The sequence below is a fragment of the Platalea leucorodia genome, assembly GCF_965183815.1.
Source record: "Platalea leucorodia genome assembly, chromosome: 5".
NCBI lineage: Eukaryota > Metazoa > Chordata > Aves > Pelecaniformes > Threskiornithidae > Platalea > Platalea leucorodia.
Window position 1 is genome coordinate 17,012,330 of NC_138827.1, and position 15,977 is coordinate 17,028,306.

The following is a 15,977-nucleotide window of genomic DNA, read 5'->3' on the forward strand; positions in this document are numbered from 1 at the left end:
GCTTAGTATGCTTTGGAAACCATAAATAAGTAATCTTGCAGTGGAACCTGGTTAAGCTGCACTATCAACTAGATTGCCCACTCAGAGGAGTTTCTCAAGTCAGAGGGAAGGTGAGGAGCAGCCCTTTGTGAAGCCCAGTATCTGTTGTGATTTGTGACTGTGCTGTCTCTTTTGGGTATGCTGCTTTAGCATCTTCATTGAAAGAACGGCGGCCAATTGCTTGGAGTGCTAAATAACAGCTTAATTTGCCCAGAAATAAGGGAATTTGCTCTTCTTGCATTTCCAGGTAGCAGCAATTTACCACTTAGTGCCTTTGAGTTGCATGTTACATGGTTCAGGCATGTTTCCATACTCCTTGACAGATGTGTTTTGAAACTCAAAATGTGTGAAGTTTGACATAAAACTAATATGAGACATAGGTTCCTACAACTGATCAACCGAGATTTTAATTTTTTTGCTTTTTCTTCATTTTGTTTTGCAGGTATTCCTTTGGTAAGTGAATAAAAATGAGAAAAAATCTGCAGTTATAATTTATTGGTGCATTTGTGGGTATGTAGCTTTTACATTACTCTAGCTTGCTTTCTTTATCTTTCTGTGTCAGACATTTAAATGACGATTGTCTCTATTCTCTGCCTTTCACTGAATTTCTTTCTGCCTGTATGCCCTTAAGGAAAGGAAAACTGATGTAAATTCTGTAAATTGAGACTGAAGGAGACTTGGTGGAAGAGTTGTGTAAGTACCAACAGCATCATTTGGAGTGTGACGTTAAAGACGAATACTTAAGTAAGCCTGAGGCAACCAAGCAAAGGGAGGTCTGAAGGACATCCCCTGGGAGGGAACATGTTTCTCCTTAATTCCAATTCCTTTTCCCCTGGGCATTTGTATGAATGTCAAGAACCTCTTACTCATATCATCTGCTTTTCCACTGGTGTGAGGTGCAGATATTACTCCCTTGGAGATCTGGAAGTTTGATTCGTGCTTCGCACAGGTTGGGGTTTTTTTTCAGCATTAAGTACTCCAATCCACAGCTGGAGTCTAAACAGAAAGTTAGAAACTCTGGTAGAAAACCTGTTTCTCTCTGTAGAAACATTAGGAAAACTGCTAGCGTACTTCTGATTTTCTGGGAAGTAGTGCCATGGCATAATGTCTTAAAACAGGCTGTTTGGCCATGTCTTCTCATCCTTTCGGCTAGGTGCTCATGCTGCTGGATGGGTGGGTGGAGAAGGATGCTTCATCATAGTGTGCATGAAAAGGGGATTCGTATTCCCAAGTTGTCACTAGCTAGTCACAAATAGAAATGTGGTTATTCTAATATAAGGCACAAGAATACTTTGCCTGTGTATTATGGAGGCTTGCGAAAGCAATGACTGAGCATGCCTCCCCCTTTTCCTTCACAGAATTGCATCTCTCTCCTTGTTTACCAATTGATTGTTTTAATCAGTTGTAAGTGAATGAACTGTTTTAGTGTATGTGGGATCATTGAGATGGTGCTTCACCAAGTGAAGAAGCAGAGGAGTATGGAGAATTGTTTCCACTCCTGTGTGGTTTAGGTAATATTTTCACATTGGATGCAGATATTTTAACCAGCTGGAATTCGCAATATGAATCCAGACTTTTGTTGGGTTAGTGAGGACACCCATATTTAGTTTTAACTCAAGTTACTCATCTTCTGTATGTGTTTTCCACTCTCACTGATGGTTGTAGAAAAACTGCTTTTAGCAAGTGGTGTTTTATCTTTCTTTGGCCTTTCTTTATGTCCCAACTGGATAGCCACCCTATGAGGATTACTGAAGTCCTTTGTACGCAGTAGGGTCTCTCCCTTCCTTGTTTTTGGCTTAAGGGCTACTTCTGAGTAAGATGAATGAGATGTAAATCTTGAGCTACTTTTGTTAGAATACAGGAAAACCACAATATTTTTGTTATAATATAGCTGAAACAACAACATTGTCATCCATTGCTGTAGAAGTACATTAAATATTGCTGAGCTCTGGAAGCCTTATTCTTTGGTAGCATCTACTTCAAAGCAAGATCTTGGGAAAAAAAAAAAAAAAAAAAAAAAAAAATTCCTGGAGAGATCTTTGTAAATGCTGACTGTTTCCTATTCCTCTCCAGGAAGTGTGCTTTTTTTGATACATCTTAGGATGGATTTTGGTAGCCTCTATTAAAACTGCAGGCTGTCCCTATGAATTTTAAAGAACTCCAGTCTGGAAATAACAACAAGCTGTTAGGCCAAATGGGATCAACTGGTATTGCCACAGGTTTTGCTCTTTGCTCTTACTCCTGTCAGGTAACAGTTATTAAAAACACTCCTCAGTTCAGGGAATGAACTGCGAAACAGTCGTTCAAGAGCTTTCACAGTGCAAAGCACTGGCCTCGTTGGACTATTTATCTTTGAAAGGTGAAGAGGTGCTCTGCAATGCAAATCCTGGAGCGGGCGCCAGCCTAGGGGTTAGCACTGTTCTGAAATTAGCCGAGCTGTAATAACTTCTTGGGTTTATTTATTGTTACTCGTGTATAAATTTGGCCTTAGATGTAGTATGGCATGTTTCAGTGAGCGTGCGGTGGTTTTACATCAGGTCCCTCCCCATGGATAGGCACAGCTCAGGTATGCGAGGCTCCCTGCCAGGAGACGGGAGCACCCGACTTGATGGCCCCTTTTCCTCCCTGCTTTTGGCAGTGCAGCGCTCTGGTTGTTGAGCGTGGACTGTACTCTGGTGGGACTGCTTGTTGGCTGGAGTACGCTGGATTGCTCTGGTTCTTCCTAGCTGAGCTGAGGCTGCTAGGAGTCTCCGGGAGGGAGGGCTAGATGGATGGATGGATGGATGTGCTGCCTGTCCTCGGTGGAGCACACCTGCAGGGCCAGCAGCCAGGCTGCTCCTGGAGAGCTGAGCTTCTGTGGCAACTTCATCCTCAGTCTAGACCTCTTACTTGAGCTTTGCTGTTCCAAGGGCTTTCCTCCATGGCCCTCTGTTCGAGCCCCTTTCTAGGTGTCTTGGGGACCTGTGTGTGCTACCACGAGCCAGCTGGCCTCTCTCAGCACCCTTGGTCCTGGCTCAGCTCCAGAAATGGCAGGTTTCCCTCTCTCTGAAGGTTGCAGCTGTGGTGCTGGGACTAGAAAGAACCAGCAAGGTCAACTCGTTATTTTATCCTTCTTTAAAATTAAGGACATCTTTTCTCCTGGCTTAGAATGAGACCAAAGCTGCTTCAACAGATTTGTGGTGTTGACAGCTTTGCTGTTTCTGACCCTTTCTGAGCAAGGGTGCGCTCTCCTAGAGCAGTAGTTCCTGCTGATGCTTCTGTCTGAGATACCCCCAAGGACTTTTTTTTTTTTTTTTCCAGTGGAAGCTTGATTTAATATAGTGATTTATTATCTTTCTTCTAACAGAGGCTTTGAAAAAGATGATGCTTTTTCACAGGCTTTCTTGTCTTCTTTCTTCTGTTCTGCCTTGTTATTGTGTTAAGTAGCCCCAGATATTCAGAAGACAGTTCGATGGACCATTGTATGTCCTGAGATACTGTTTGAATGAGGCAGCAGTGGAGAGCTAAGCAGAGCTGCAGAAAGGCTGCAAAGATCGCGTGAGTTGTAATGGACAGCACATCTCTCTGTAGAGTAAAAAAATCCAGGTGTGGTGTGGGACAATGATGCAACTGTCCAGGGAGATTCTGATTGTTGCCTCCATAGCTGTTGGATACCTTTTGGAGCAGCAATCTGGATTCCCAGCAAGGAACATGCAGAAAAGACAGAAATGTGTCTGTTTACCTTTGGGCTATCAATGGGATCATTAAACAGAAAGTATTGAGAAGCAGCTGATCTTATTTGACTCTTGATGCACAAAAGTGTCCTGTTTGGAGCCAAAGCAAATGTTTCCTTGGGGATCGTTCCAGAGAGCCTTGCCTCTGCACTTCTTTCTTTGCAGGCCAACAGTATGGCTAGAATTAGAAGCATATTTTAAAAGTGAGAGCTTTTTTTTCCCTCTTACAGTAAACTTTCTTGTTAATTTTGGTATGGAGAGAAGACAATCACTGAAGGTTGAATTAAAGTCCTAATTTTTTACCACTATCTGTAAACATGGAATAAGCAAATAATTTAGTTCGTACCCATGCCTGCCCCCAAATTTTATATTGCATCTATCATCTCAGGATTTAAGATGAGTGTGTTTTGATTAGAAGTAGAATAAAAAGTTGAGAGTCAAGTGTATGTAATTCTCCATTACTTGTTAAATCCTCGCTCTTTACTTCAATGCAAATTGTTCCAAGGAGGATTTTCTTTTAAAAGGTCTTCAGGGACCTTGAATTTTAGATGTGCATTGACATAAAATGAAATGTTAGAGTGCACAGCTGGGGTTCTGGCTTTTGCTGTACAAGATTGAGATGTTTCTCCTTTGTGAGTGCACGTTTCCAAGGAAGGGGCAAAGTTTTCATGTTAGTTGCACTATACTAGCGAACAGCGTTGCAGTCACAGAAGAAAATGAGAGTAAGTTGAAAAGACTAAGGTCAAACTTCACTAATGCGGGTCCAAAGCTTAGTTTAAAAGTGTACTGAGATGGGGATGTGTCTGGGCTGAACTGTGCCCAGGGCTAACCCGTTAATTCCTGCAGTCCCATCTGCGGTGTCTGCATGGTGGGTGTGAGGTTGCCCAAGTGCAAGAGAATTCACTGGCAGAGGTTTGCTTTTTCGCATGGCAGCACATAAGTATCATGCAAGCACCCGTTGGCACTTGTTACTCCGGTAGCTCACTGTACAGACGGCATGTGGGAGAGACATTGGCAGCAGGATGTGGAGGACGGGTGGGCCCATGTTATTCCCAAGGAACTTTGTTCTGTTCACAGCAGGAGACTGCGGAGCTGCGGCGCGAGCGTCCCAGCAAGCCCCTGGGAATCACTGCGGGGTTGAACACCCAGATGGCCATAGGCTGCTATTTATTCATCCTCCCCCCATGCTGAGACGGGAGGGACGGGGCTGCTTACTGACTGTTCCTGTTCCTGGCTAATATTGTGATCTGCTGTTCCTATTTCTCGTGTAAGAGTGGGAAACTTTTCTCTCTGTCTTATTAAATCTATTTTTCAAGCTGTCACTTAACCAGGTCTAGTGACAGAGTCGGATGTTTATGTGGCCCTGGACACTTGAACTCTGGTGTTTTCAATCACAACAGCACCTTTTGCCAGCCGTTGTGAATTAAATACTCCTTGTGACCTTTTACCCTCGCCGCTCTTAAATTCATGCTTTAAAAACAGCTTAATGAGGGGTTTACTGGCCCAATTGGAAGTTTTTATTAAAACCTATTAGTATGCTAGAGTAGCCTGCCTGAAGGAAACGATTAGCCCAAAGCAACTAAACTCAGAGCTGGCCCCTAGCCACACCAGGTTTTCACTAAACTGTTTCCAGACCCACGTTAACCCTAACACTGCAGCTTGCATGGTATTCATATCCTCTGCTTTAATTTATAGCTTGTCTGATTCTCTCCCCAGCCTTTCTCCATGTTCACGAAAGCATTTTGTTTTAATGTAATTAGGCCTGCGTTAAAGGGCAACATGCCTTCGTTCAGGCCTGACTCGTTTGAGAACCTCAATTAACTGGAATTGTTCCCCCAAAGTCTGGCTGATGCTGCCCAGGGAAGGAGCTGCCCTGCAGATGTGGTGTGGAGCCCGCTTGGACAAAGCCATGATGCTCCTGGGGCCCTGGCTAAGCTTCCCATGAGGAGCATCCCAGCATCAACTCAATGATACAGCTGCGTTGGTGGAGTACCCTGGGGTTTGAAATGAAGCTGTGTTATCTAGAGGACACAAACCTCAGGACAGCACACATGAGCTGGAGGGTGGAAATCCCAGCTGGCTTCTGTTGCTACCTTCCCATTGGATCTTAGCTTGTTTACTCTAAGTCCGCGTTTTATGTTCAGAACTGGGCCAGTGGTTCTTCCCATCTTAAAATTAAACTTTACAATGCTACTGAAGCCCTGTAGCCATTATCTTTGTGTTTTGGTGTTCATGTCTCCATGCAGATGATAAAAGCAGGCCAGAGCTCCTATTTGTTAAGAAAATTGCTGTAGCAAGTGCCATGCCCCAAAACTGCTGAGCAGCTATCAGCTTCGTACAGTTCCTTCCCCATCCATGTGCTTAGCTGCTTGTCCAGGATTCTTGCGATGTCTCCTTCTGAAACCACGAGGTCTTTGGAGAAGGGACTTCCAGTTCTTTTATATATGTGTGTGTGTGTGTGTATATATATATATATATATATATTTTATTTTTATTTTTTTGTCACAGTAGCTTGCCTGTTTGTAGATGTCTGCAGCTACTAAACTGAAGGCATGAAATAACACAAAACTTGTAAGCTGTATTTAATGTTTTGCTGGTGGTTTTCTTTGTTGTCTGGCTGCTGAAATGACTGTCCGTGTGTTAATGGTACATCCCCAAAATAACGATACATTATCCAGGGAGCCACTGGTGTATGTACTGAATGCACTTGTCAGGCTTTATGTTTTTCGTTGCTAACCTATGATCGGGAAGACAAGTTGAAGAGTGAGACATGGACTCTCACTTACAAGACCTTGTTTTAGCCTGCAAAGAAGCCACATTCCCCCATAATAGGATTACAGACAGTAAATATCAAAACTAATAGAAAAAAAACCCAGGAGTTGCCAGTGTACGGACTAGCCTGCTGTTTAAGTGACAAAGATTTAGGTTCTGGGATGCGTTTTGAGCATCGTAAAGGGATTTTCCATAAACAAAGCACAAAACATAAAGCAACTGGGCCTTCTCTGCACCATGTGTTTCCTGAGTGTCACCTCCTGTCTTTATTTTTACTGGCATATGGATGCACCAACCTTGGGAGGTACCTTTTAAAAAGAATGTTTAAGGAAAAATCTGCCATTAAAGTTATTACTGTAAAGTAGTGCCTTTGATTGCGGCAATTATGCAAATGATTTTAAGGGATAAAATACTTCTTAACAAGGACTGATGTAAATGGTGGTGCTGGAATGAGTGCATAAGTTCTTCAAACAAGATCTTTCCATGCAAGTAATTTTCTTTCAGCTGTTTGCCGTGTTGCCTGGATGTCGACCTGGGTAACCGATGACCGGCCTGCGGATGTGATTTTATTTTCTCTTAATACAGGAATGTAAGTGGGTGGAATGGGAACGCTGGTCTTGCAGAAACTGGGAAACCCTTTCCCTAAGCAAATTGTTTCTCCACAGCTCTTGTGACTGACTTTTGTCCTAGCCTTAATAAAAAGGAAACAAACAAAAATGCTTTTTGCAGGCAGAGATTTTCCTCAGAAAAAGACGAGTTGGACTGGGCGGCTAGCAAGAGTGGAGCTCTCCTTGATTAAGGCTCTTGCCTTAATGCATTGCGAAAGTTAAGCTAAATGACATTTCCTCCAATATTAGTTTTAAAGCAGAGAAGTTGGATCCTTCTCTTCCATAGTTTGGAAAAACATTGACCACAATTAGAAGGCAAGCATATGTTGTTGGTGTGGCCAAGAGACTTAGCTCCTATTTCAGTTTGTGGTGCTTAAACTAAGGTTTTAGCTCTTGGTGGAGCAGAAATGCAGTGCTGCACAGTGCAAGGCATCAGTTATGGGTAGGTTTACTCTTTCAGTTCAAATAATTCACAAAAGGTGTCAATGGGCAGTCAGCGCCTTGATTTCAGACTAGGTCAAGGATGTTCTCCCCATATTATGAATTTGTTGTCATTGGCCCTCCTGCAGCTGGTATAAATGGCATAAAAGCCAAAAGCCTTTATAAAGTCATTACAGTGAGCAGTCATGGAGACACAGCAGTATGGCAGGGTGCCCACACATGCCGTGAGTGCTGTTTGTGCTCTGTGAGGTAGCTGAATTGCTGCATCCCTTTGGAAGCTCACCATTAAAGGTATGGTGGAAATGCAAAATGAGTGTGTGTGTGTTTTCATTAGTGATGTGTCTAGTCTGCCTGAAAACCTGCATTGTGGGGAGAAAACTGCAGGAATTAAAGATATAACAGCAAAAAAAAAAAAAAGAGGTCTTAAAGATCTGGTAGCACAGATGTCACGTACAGGACTTGGGATGCAGTGGATCACGGGGTATTTTGTTCAGTGTGTGCTTCAAAAATGGGCACAGCCTGCACGAGGATGCAGAAGCCTCTGTCTTTGCCAGCAGTGGTGACAGGCAGCCCCGTTGTTCGGTTGGTGTTGGGCTCGCACGCGAGCTCTGCATCTCTGGCGAGCGCTTGGATGCTATCAGGCAGATCGAGCTGCGATGCCCAGTTTGGCTGCAGCAGGTGTAGCAATTTGCAATTATAATCATAGATTATGTTTTTGCAAATCTGTGTGCAAATAGCGAGGGCATTGTATTCAAAGCTTCATAACCTCCGCATTTTCTCCTGAAATGCATTCTTCCCTTTTGGGTGCTTTTCCTCCTTTATAAGGAAAGGATTTAATGTGCTTGCTGCAATGGTATTAATGTCTGCTTAGATTTTTATCCTTTTAACAAGATTCTAACAACAGACAATTTGTATATGCAGGTATTTATTTTAAATCTGGGCATCTTTGTACTAGGAGAAAGACAATGCAGTTCGATTAACTTTAATTGCTACAAGTATGTAAGAGTGCACCTATTCACAGATTTACCTGAACAGTTTGGTACTGGCACTGAGTTCACTTGTGTGCATTATAAAGCCAGCATTTGTTCTCCTTATCTTGCATTAGCGTCTCCGTTATCTGCTATCCTGAGCTTACGTTGGATTTGTGTTAAGCCTTTCCGTTAAACTTGTGACTGTGCAGTGTTCCCAGTTGCGGCTTCCTGTGCAAAAGCAAAAACAAGACTAGGATTAATAAAAGTGCCAGCTCACTTCTTTAAAAAAAAAAAAAAAAAAAAAAATTGTAGTAGCCTTTTCATAGAGAGGTGTATCTGAACAAAGGCACTGGCTCTGATCATGCTCAAATTTTTGAGGAGGATTTGACTTATGTCCAAACATCCCCGCTTGGACTGATTGCTACTTGTTTGTGTAGAAAAAGAAGGCATTTCTTTTGCCAAAGAAAAAAGCTTCAAACTCACTATAGGCAAGGGAAATGCTGCTTACCACCAAAAGGCTGCCACCACTTCGGGCTGAGGCTTAGCACTGTCTGATAAGGCACAGGGGCGGTGGACAGCGTGAGACAGGGTAACCTGCACATATTGTCTGCTCGTTTGGGGGGGTTTAAGGAGGTCAAATGTAATTACCCAGTTGGAGTGTGGCCAGGAGAGGGTGATTACTTTCCCCAGTCCTCTAGAAAAGCCCGTGGGAATTTTAATAACCCCAGCAATAAGATCCTCAGTTTTGTGCATCATTCAGAAAAGCAGAGCTCCACCTGCCCAGCTCTGCCATAACGCTGGGTGTTCTCGGATTCGGGACCGGTTCGGCAGTGAGGAGGGACAGGGAGGTGTGGCACGGCTGAGAGTTCCATTTGCAGAGCTGCCATCCGTGTCCTGCAGCACAGATGGGTTTCCGAAAGGTAACCAGGCAGGTATGACCACTCTGACCTTGCTCACGTTGTGCGTTAGCAAGAGGTTGCAGCAGTTGTACTGACTGTTGGGAGTTGTTGCTTCTCCCAACAACAATTGGTTGTTCCTATTTAGTTGCACAAAAGCATGAATTTTCGCTCTGCAAAACTGGAGCAAAATCTTTGAGCAAGGCTAGCCTTGATTATTCCTGTAAATACTGTACTATGCGATTATTTTTTCCTTTTGCTCTATTTTTAAAAACAAAACTCAGACAACTGTTTGAAACAGGATTTTGTTAAGTGTTTAGGCAATTGCAGAGGTCATCAGCTTTATTTTACGTCCTCACCTCATTTATGGGTTACTGCTGTTTTTTCTGCTTCCGAATAGTACCCTCCTTCTGGTGATAGTGCTCACCTATATGTTACTGTGTGTGAAGGATCTTGAGCATGCTGCTGTGAGCTGCCGAGCGGGAATAATGGCACCCTTGTTGTCCCTGCAATATTTGCCAGTTGTTATGAATGCCAAGGGTCAACACAGTCCATCTACTTGGTTTTACCTTTTAGAAAGCAGTCAGTTCTAGCAAATATGTCTTGCAAGCCAGAAGGCCAGTGTAAAAGCATAATACATCTCAAAAGTGGGAGATAGATAGTAAAGTTTTTTCTGATTTTTAGTGAGAAAGACAAGTTGAGGAGAATCCAGTGAAAACAATGGAGTAGCTCCATGACAGTGCTGGCTTCAACAGGCTGACGCTTCTCAGCAAGGTGCTATTTAAATTCATTGTGGTATCGCCAGGCTTTTGATGGAAGGAGGATGAGATGGGCAGAGTTGTCTTCCAGGCATGCTTCGATCTAAAGTTCAAGTCTGGTATGGGAGAACAAGTTTTACTTTTATTTTTCTATTTTTCTGAAGGTAAATAAACCTTGATGTGCAGAATAAACCCTGAATAATAATAATAATAATAATAATAATAATAATAAACTGAAGGACATCCAAGGAACTGCTGCTGTTTTTATTTTTCATTAACCACACTGTCATTTCTAACATGCATCTGATTTATCTGTCTGGTTAACCATTCAAATGCCCTTTTTCTGACCTGATATACATCACGTAAAAGTTTTACAACAGTAATTTAGAGAGGACGATTACAGCTCTGAATGTAAAGTTTCGGAGCACCGTTCTTGGGGATGGTGGGTCTTGTTGGATGTTCCCAAGGTATATGGTAGACTTACAAATTAAAGAGTTGAGGTTTTGGGACTTGGCATCTCTGGGCAGTGAAAGGAAGTTGTGTGCGGACCTCTGAGGAAGGTCAGTGAGAGTATGGGCCCTTTTTAAGGAATCGAGCTCCATCAGGATATTCTTCATCCTTCTTTTATTCTGGATTTGATCTGGAGTGTGGAAGTTTGAGTGGAAGTCCATAGATTGTGGATGCTTTCCATCAGGAATGTTTGATGAACAGAAATGCACTGCAGTTTGGGTCAGGTTAAACGATCTGGATCTTTCGTCTTTTTTAATAAGTCATAGAATTTAAAAAGCAATTTGTCTGGAGAATCATCAGCAGAACTGCACCATACCCTGAATGTCTCTGTGCAAAAATCCCAACTGCTGAAATGCAGATGTGGAGGGAGCAGTAACAGCATTGCAATGGAAATGGCATTTTGGAAGGAGGAAGAACACTTTAGTATTGCTGTGCATTTGTATCTGGTACTTTTTTTGGCTGTGCATTAAAAAACAGTATTAATCCAGTGACTTGACCAATAAAACAAAGGGCTGGTTTCAGGACACATATCCTAGCATGCTCTCATCTATTCTTTTTGTCTCCTTTTTCTTGCTGGGAGGAGGAGGAGTGGTATGTGGGTTTGGGTTTTTTTTTTCCCCCTTCTTTTAAGTCGTCTTTTAAAGGGTATTTATTTGACTGTTCGATGCTACTGAGGGCTAAAGAGGTTAATGTATTTATGCTGGCAGAGTCCCTTTTTGAAGCCTGTGTTTCTTCACAAGTCTGTATTTTGAAGTTTATTGCATTTTCTGTGTTCACTCCACATATAAAGACTGGTAGAAGTACTGGCATTGGGTAATGGAGTGAGCGCCAGAGGTCAAGTTTGATCTTCCTCTAAGTGCTGGACTCCTTGATCTCCCCGGAGCAGGGAACAAGCTGTCACTCTTCACTGTCTTTGCAGAAATTGATGCAAAAGTGAGTGACCACATGAATGGAGCCGTCTATGGATTTCTTCTTAAAGTTCCTTTGTCCAAAAATGTCATTTCCTTGAAATGGAGATTATTCGTGGGAATGCACCGGTTTGAACAGATTTCTGGATCAGGAAAATGAAGTCAACATTTTTGAAATTGTTGCAACTCTTTGTCTTGCCGTCTTTAAATTAGAAGAAAGTGTATCATAGTTCAGAGAGACTTAGTATGGAGAAGTTTAGAAAGCAATTGCACTTATCGTAGCAAAAAGTGTGCTTGCATTAGTGTGTTTGTGCATGCAAAAAAATGGAACTGTGCAGCACCTCAAAGCTCAATTAAGATCAAATCTGTAGGCTTAGTAGCAACCAGAAATACTGCATTTCCTTGCCTCTCCCTGGATTTAAATGTGAGCAAACAGACTGATTTGTGTGAAGAAAATGTTTAATGACTTAGCCTCATTTAAAACCTGTATCTTTGTAAACTTAATGGGATTTGACTGCATTCTTGAGCATCGTCTGAACTTCAGATTTCAGGTAAAATAATTCCAAGCACGAATGTGCAAAATTTGAAGCAAAAGAGAGGGTGTGCAGATAAAAGCGTGTGCTGTGCTGTTGAATTGTGTTGTGTCTCAAAGCCACCGCATCAGGGAGCTTGGGCCTTGGAGCTGCCAGTTTTCTTCCTGTCCCCAAAGTATCTTGTTTGACTGTAAGGAATTTACTGCGGCAACTGGGAGTTGAAATATCGTGTGTGTCTTTATATGATTTGTGGCATCTTTGCACAGAAGTCGAAGCTGATGCATCTGCTTCCTACCGAGCCCCGTGTGCTTCAGCACACTGCTGAGCGGGCTGCCCTTATTTTCTTAAATATCATGCTAGCGTTTGAGTATTACAGTTTTATGTTGTCAGTTTAAGGAGAATGCTACCTAGCCAAATACTTCTGACCGCCTTCTCATTGCATCCACCATGTTCCCTTAAACCCTTAAAAAAATTGATTCATTTATTTATTTTTAGGCTAGTGAAATAATTTTCTCATGGGTTTCTTTTCCGTTTCTAAACTGGGTGAAACCGCAGTGTTAAGCCAGCCTCTTCCCAGTCGTATATAGGAAGTGAGCGTGAGCCAAGGTACATATTTTATGTTAGTCAAAAGAGATAAGTGTCAGGATTTCAAAGTAAATTCCACCCCACAATTTCCAGCGCCGAAATCTCTGCTGTATCGTGGCTCTCATGCCTTGATTCAGAACAGTTGGTGCTTTTATTGCAACTCTCTTGTATTTTGTATTCTTTTGTATGGGGGGAGGGTGCCTGCATGCATGCCAAAATTATCTGAGTCATAATCCCTCTAGGAAAACCCTTGAGTGGCAGGAAAACTGCAGGTAGCAAAGCTGGAGAGGGTGCTGGCCCGCGAGCCGCAGGTGTGCTGGCCAGGAGGGGAAGAGGAAGGCGCACGATGCCGTGCCTTATCCTCTCAGAAAGAACAAAAGTGGCTCCTCTCCTCTCTCTGCAGAAGGCTTAATGCCTGAAGGAGGTGATCCGTCCCCAGGGGTACGTACCTGTCGGGGGGAGGGGGCAGGCTGTGTTATTGGTGGGGAGGGAGATGAGCCTGGGGCTGTGGTCCCGCTTGCCTTGTGTGCATTAACCGCGTCTTCCACATCCTGTTTCCCTTGACATTAGATGGGGATAAGGCTTTCCCCAAGGTGCTTCCAGACCTTTATGTAAAGCTGCTATGTAAGAGTGAGAGGCTGCTACTTGGTTAAGGCACAGTGCCTAAAATAACAGTGTTTTAGTAGTGGGATTTTGATTTCTATCCTATGCTTTCAGGCTATTAGGTGATTAAACCACCACTAAAACCGGACTAAACAGCTCTGGGTTTTAGTGGAGCAGGTAGCTGAGGTGTGGAGGTTTATGAGGTTACTTCTTGATTTACCATTTATTATGAACATTTTTCAGGGATGAGATACAGGGTAATTTTCTGTTTTGTTTCATGTTTGTCTGAGCCATGCTGGGTTGTGTCCAGTTCAGCAACTAACCTTGAGCTTGGCTGGAAGACCTGCGGGATGGAGCCCTTCGCTTCTGCGAGTAGGAAGGACAAGGAATCCCGAGCGGCGGGCTGTGGTTTTAGCTGTGCAGACTGAGCCTCTCAACAAGGATTGCTCAACCTTCTTGGAGCTGGCTCGGGGCTGGCCGGCTCGCTGCGTGGGCAGGCTGGGCTCCGACCTGCCTGCCGAAGCCCATGCAGGGACGGCTTCCAGGGATGGGTGGGAAACAGCAAAGTCAGGAATAGGTCCTGTGGCTCCAGCCTGGTCTGCTGTCACCACCCAGCTGCCTGCCTTCGGCAGATACGGACTTTTTTCCTCTGCAAGGGAGGGGTTGGGGCTAGCGCAGGATGACTGCGCTTGAACTGCAGTCGAGATCTGCCAGGGAGCTGAGCAGTGGTACTGAGGGGAAAAGTCATCCTCCAATTCTCCAAAAATAGGGTGGTACTTTTCTGTGGGTGGGGTGAAAGGAGAGAGCAAAGATGATCCCCCAAAAAAGAGTGACGGGGGGAATAAACAAGCTATGCAATAAATAAGCAATGAGCAATCTGGGTGCAGGGTAGGGAGGAGACGTCAGGAAGGCTCCTCTGGGGGAAAGGAGCAGTGGGGAAAGGTGAAGGATGAGGAGTAGAAACCGATGGGGAAATCGTTCTTGTCCCTTGTTTCGGATTGCTGAGGTAATGCTGTTATTTTCGAATAGAGAGCTGGAGCGTGTGGCAGAGCTCAGTTCCCCCGTGTGATGTCTCTGCTCGGCCTCGCAGCTGCAGGAGGAAGGCTGTCAGCGATGGGAGTGACGGGCTGCTGTAGCTGCGGGACAGCCATTTGTTATTGCCGATTGTCATGGGGGCAAATGCTGCTGGGATTTTTTTTTTTTTTTAATGCAGTTTGGTAAACATGAGGGCCAAATTCTGGTGTAAATCTGGAATAGTGTCAGTGCAGTTGGGTCATCCCATCTGTGCTGGGTATCTCACTTGGAGGAGAGCACGGCACAGACCTGGCACGCCAGGCTGCTCCACTTGGAGACACTGAAAAATTACCAGAGGGATGGGGAAGGGCAGCAAGGGCGAAGGAGATGCTGGGGAGGTGTCCAAGGGGATAACGCAGATCTGTAGCTCTTCCCATCTATTCTGCACTGTGCTGAGATTTAAAAAGCCACTTTTTGTCCTCTGTATTTAGCCGATAAATATATTATGTTCTCACTTACATGGCTTACTTCTTAATATGACCTCTTCTGGCTTATTCAGCTTTTAAAACAGACATGCCTGATAGCTAATGGCCACGGAGAAGGGGAGGAGAACGCTTAAAGTCAAGGTTCGGTGCTTTAGAGTCAACTCTTTAAATTTGAGCTTCAGAAAATCCAGCTATAGGAATTGATGTTTACATGGAAATGTGCGTGCCTTCATCTCGAGGCTTCAGCAGGAGGTTAACCCAGTGCCCTGGGCCTGTCTGGGTATTGCCCAGGTGATGCCGGTGCTGAGCAGCCCCAAATGCTGGCAACCGAGCCAGGGCCAGGAGTGGCCGCAGGGCCCCGGCGTCGCCCGGCTGTGCCTGGGGCAGGCGCTGGCACAGAGCAGCATCGCTCCATGCCGATTTCCACATTCGTGCGTATCTGCGGGCACAGCGCAGAGATCTTTGTCCTAAAAGGCTCCAGGATTTGCAGCTGTGTTGGTTGTTGAGCCCTTGGGAAGGGAGTTGGAGAGCTTTCAATGTTAAGAGCTGTCTTGCCTGTGTCCTTGCTGCAGAGTGGGTGAGGTTCAATCTGAAGTGTCATTTGGGCTTTAAAACTTACCCCCAGGTACAGGAGTGAACCAGACCTCGGAGCAAAGATAAATCCACATCCTTGGAGGTTTCTCGTGGGCTGCTGTGTCTTGTGATCAGTGCTGCAGCTCCTTCTGTGTCATGATACGGCACGGCTTGTCGTACAAAATCCCTGCTCGCGTTTTGCAGTGTTGTGGCAGCCCTACAGTGTAGCTCAGATGGTGATTTTATTTGTTTATTTACTTCAAAAGAAAGTCGCTTGATGCATATATTTCAGTCTATAGGATTATGGAGAGCTCTCAGATCTGCACAGTGAAAATGGTTTATAGATAGTTAAGCAGGGGAATTTGGCCAAGACTTTCTGGCACACAGCTTGGACAGTTAGAATAATTTATTATAATATTTTCCCATCTGTTTGTTATTATTAAATATGAAGTACTGATGTTGCACCATCTTACCTTTTGGATTTATGTCCAGAAGAAATCAATGTACATTTTTATTGAATACCTTTTAACTCTAACTTATGGTTATGAACAGCATTTTGAACTTCTCC

General features: G+C 44.0%; 1 protein-coding gene across 1 annotated transcript in view; it reads left to right on the forward strand.

The window, feature by feature from the left end:
* The window catches only part of LMF1 (lipase maturation factor 1), a gene marked incomplete at its 5' end in the record, with an annotated part of 205,678 nt that overhangs the window by 24,968 nt on the left and 164,733 nt on the right, over positions 1–15,977 (forward strand). Inside the window, one exon of the mRNA XM_082312524.1 lies at positions 482–492. Coding sequence (XP_082168650.1) covers positions 482–492 — 11 coding nt within the window. The remainder of the gene's footprint in view (positions 1–481; positions 493–15,977) is intronic.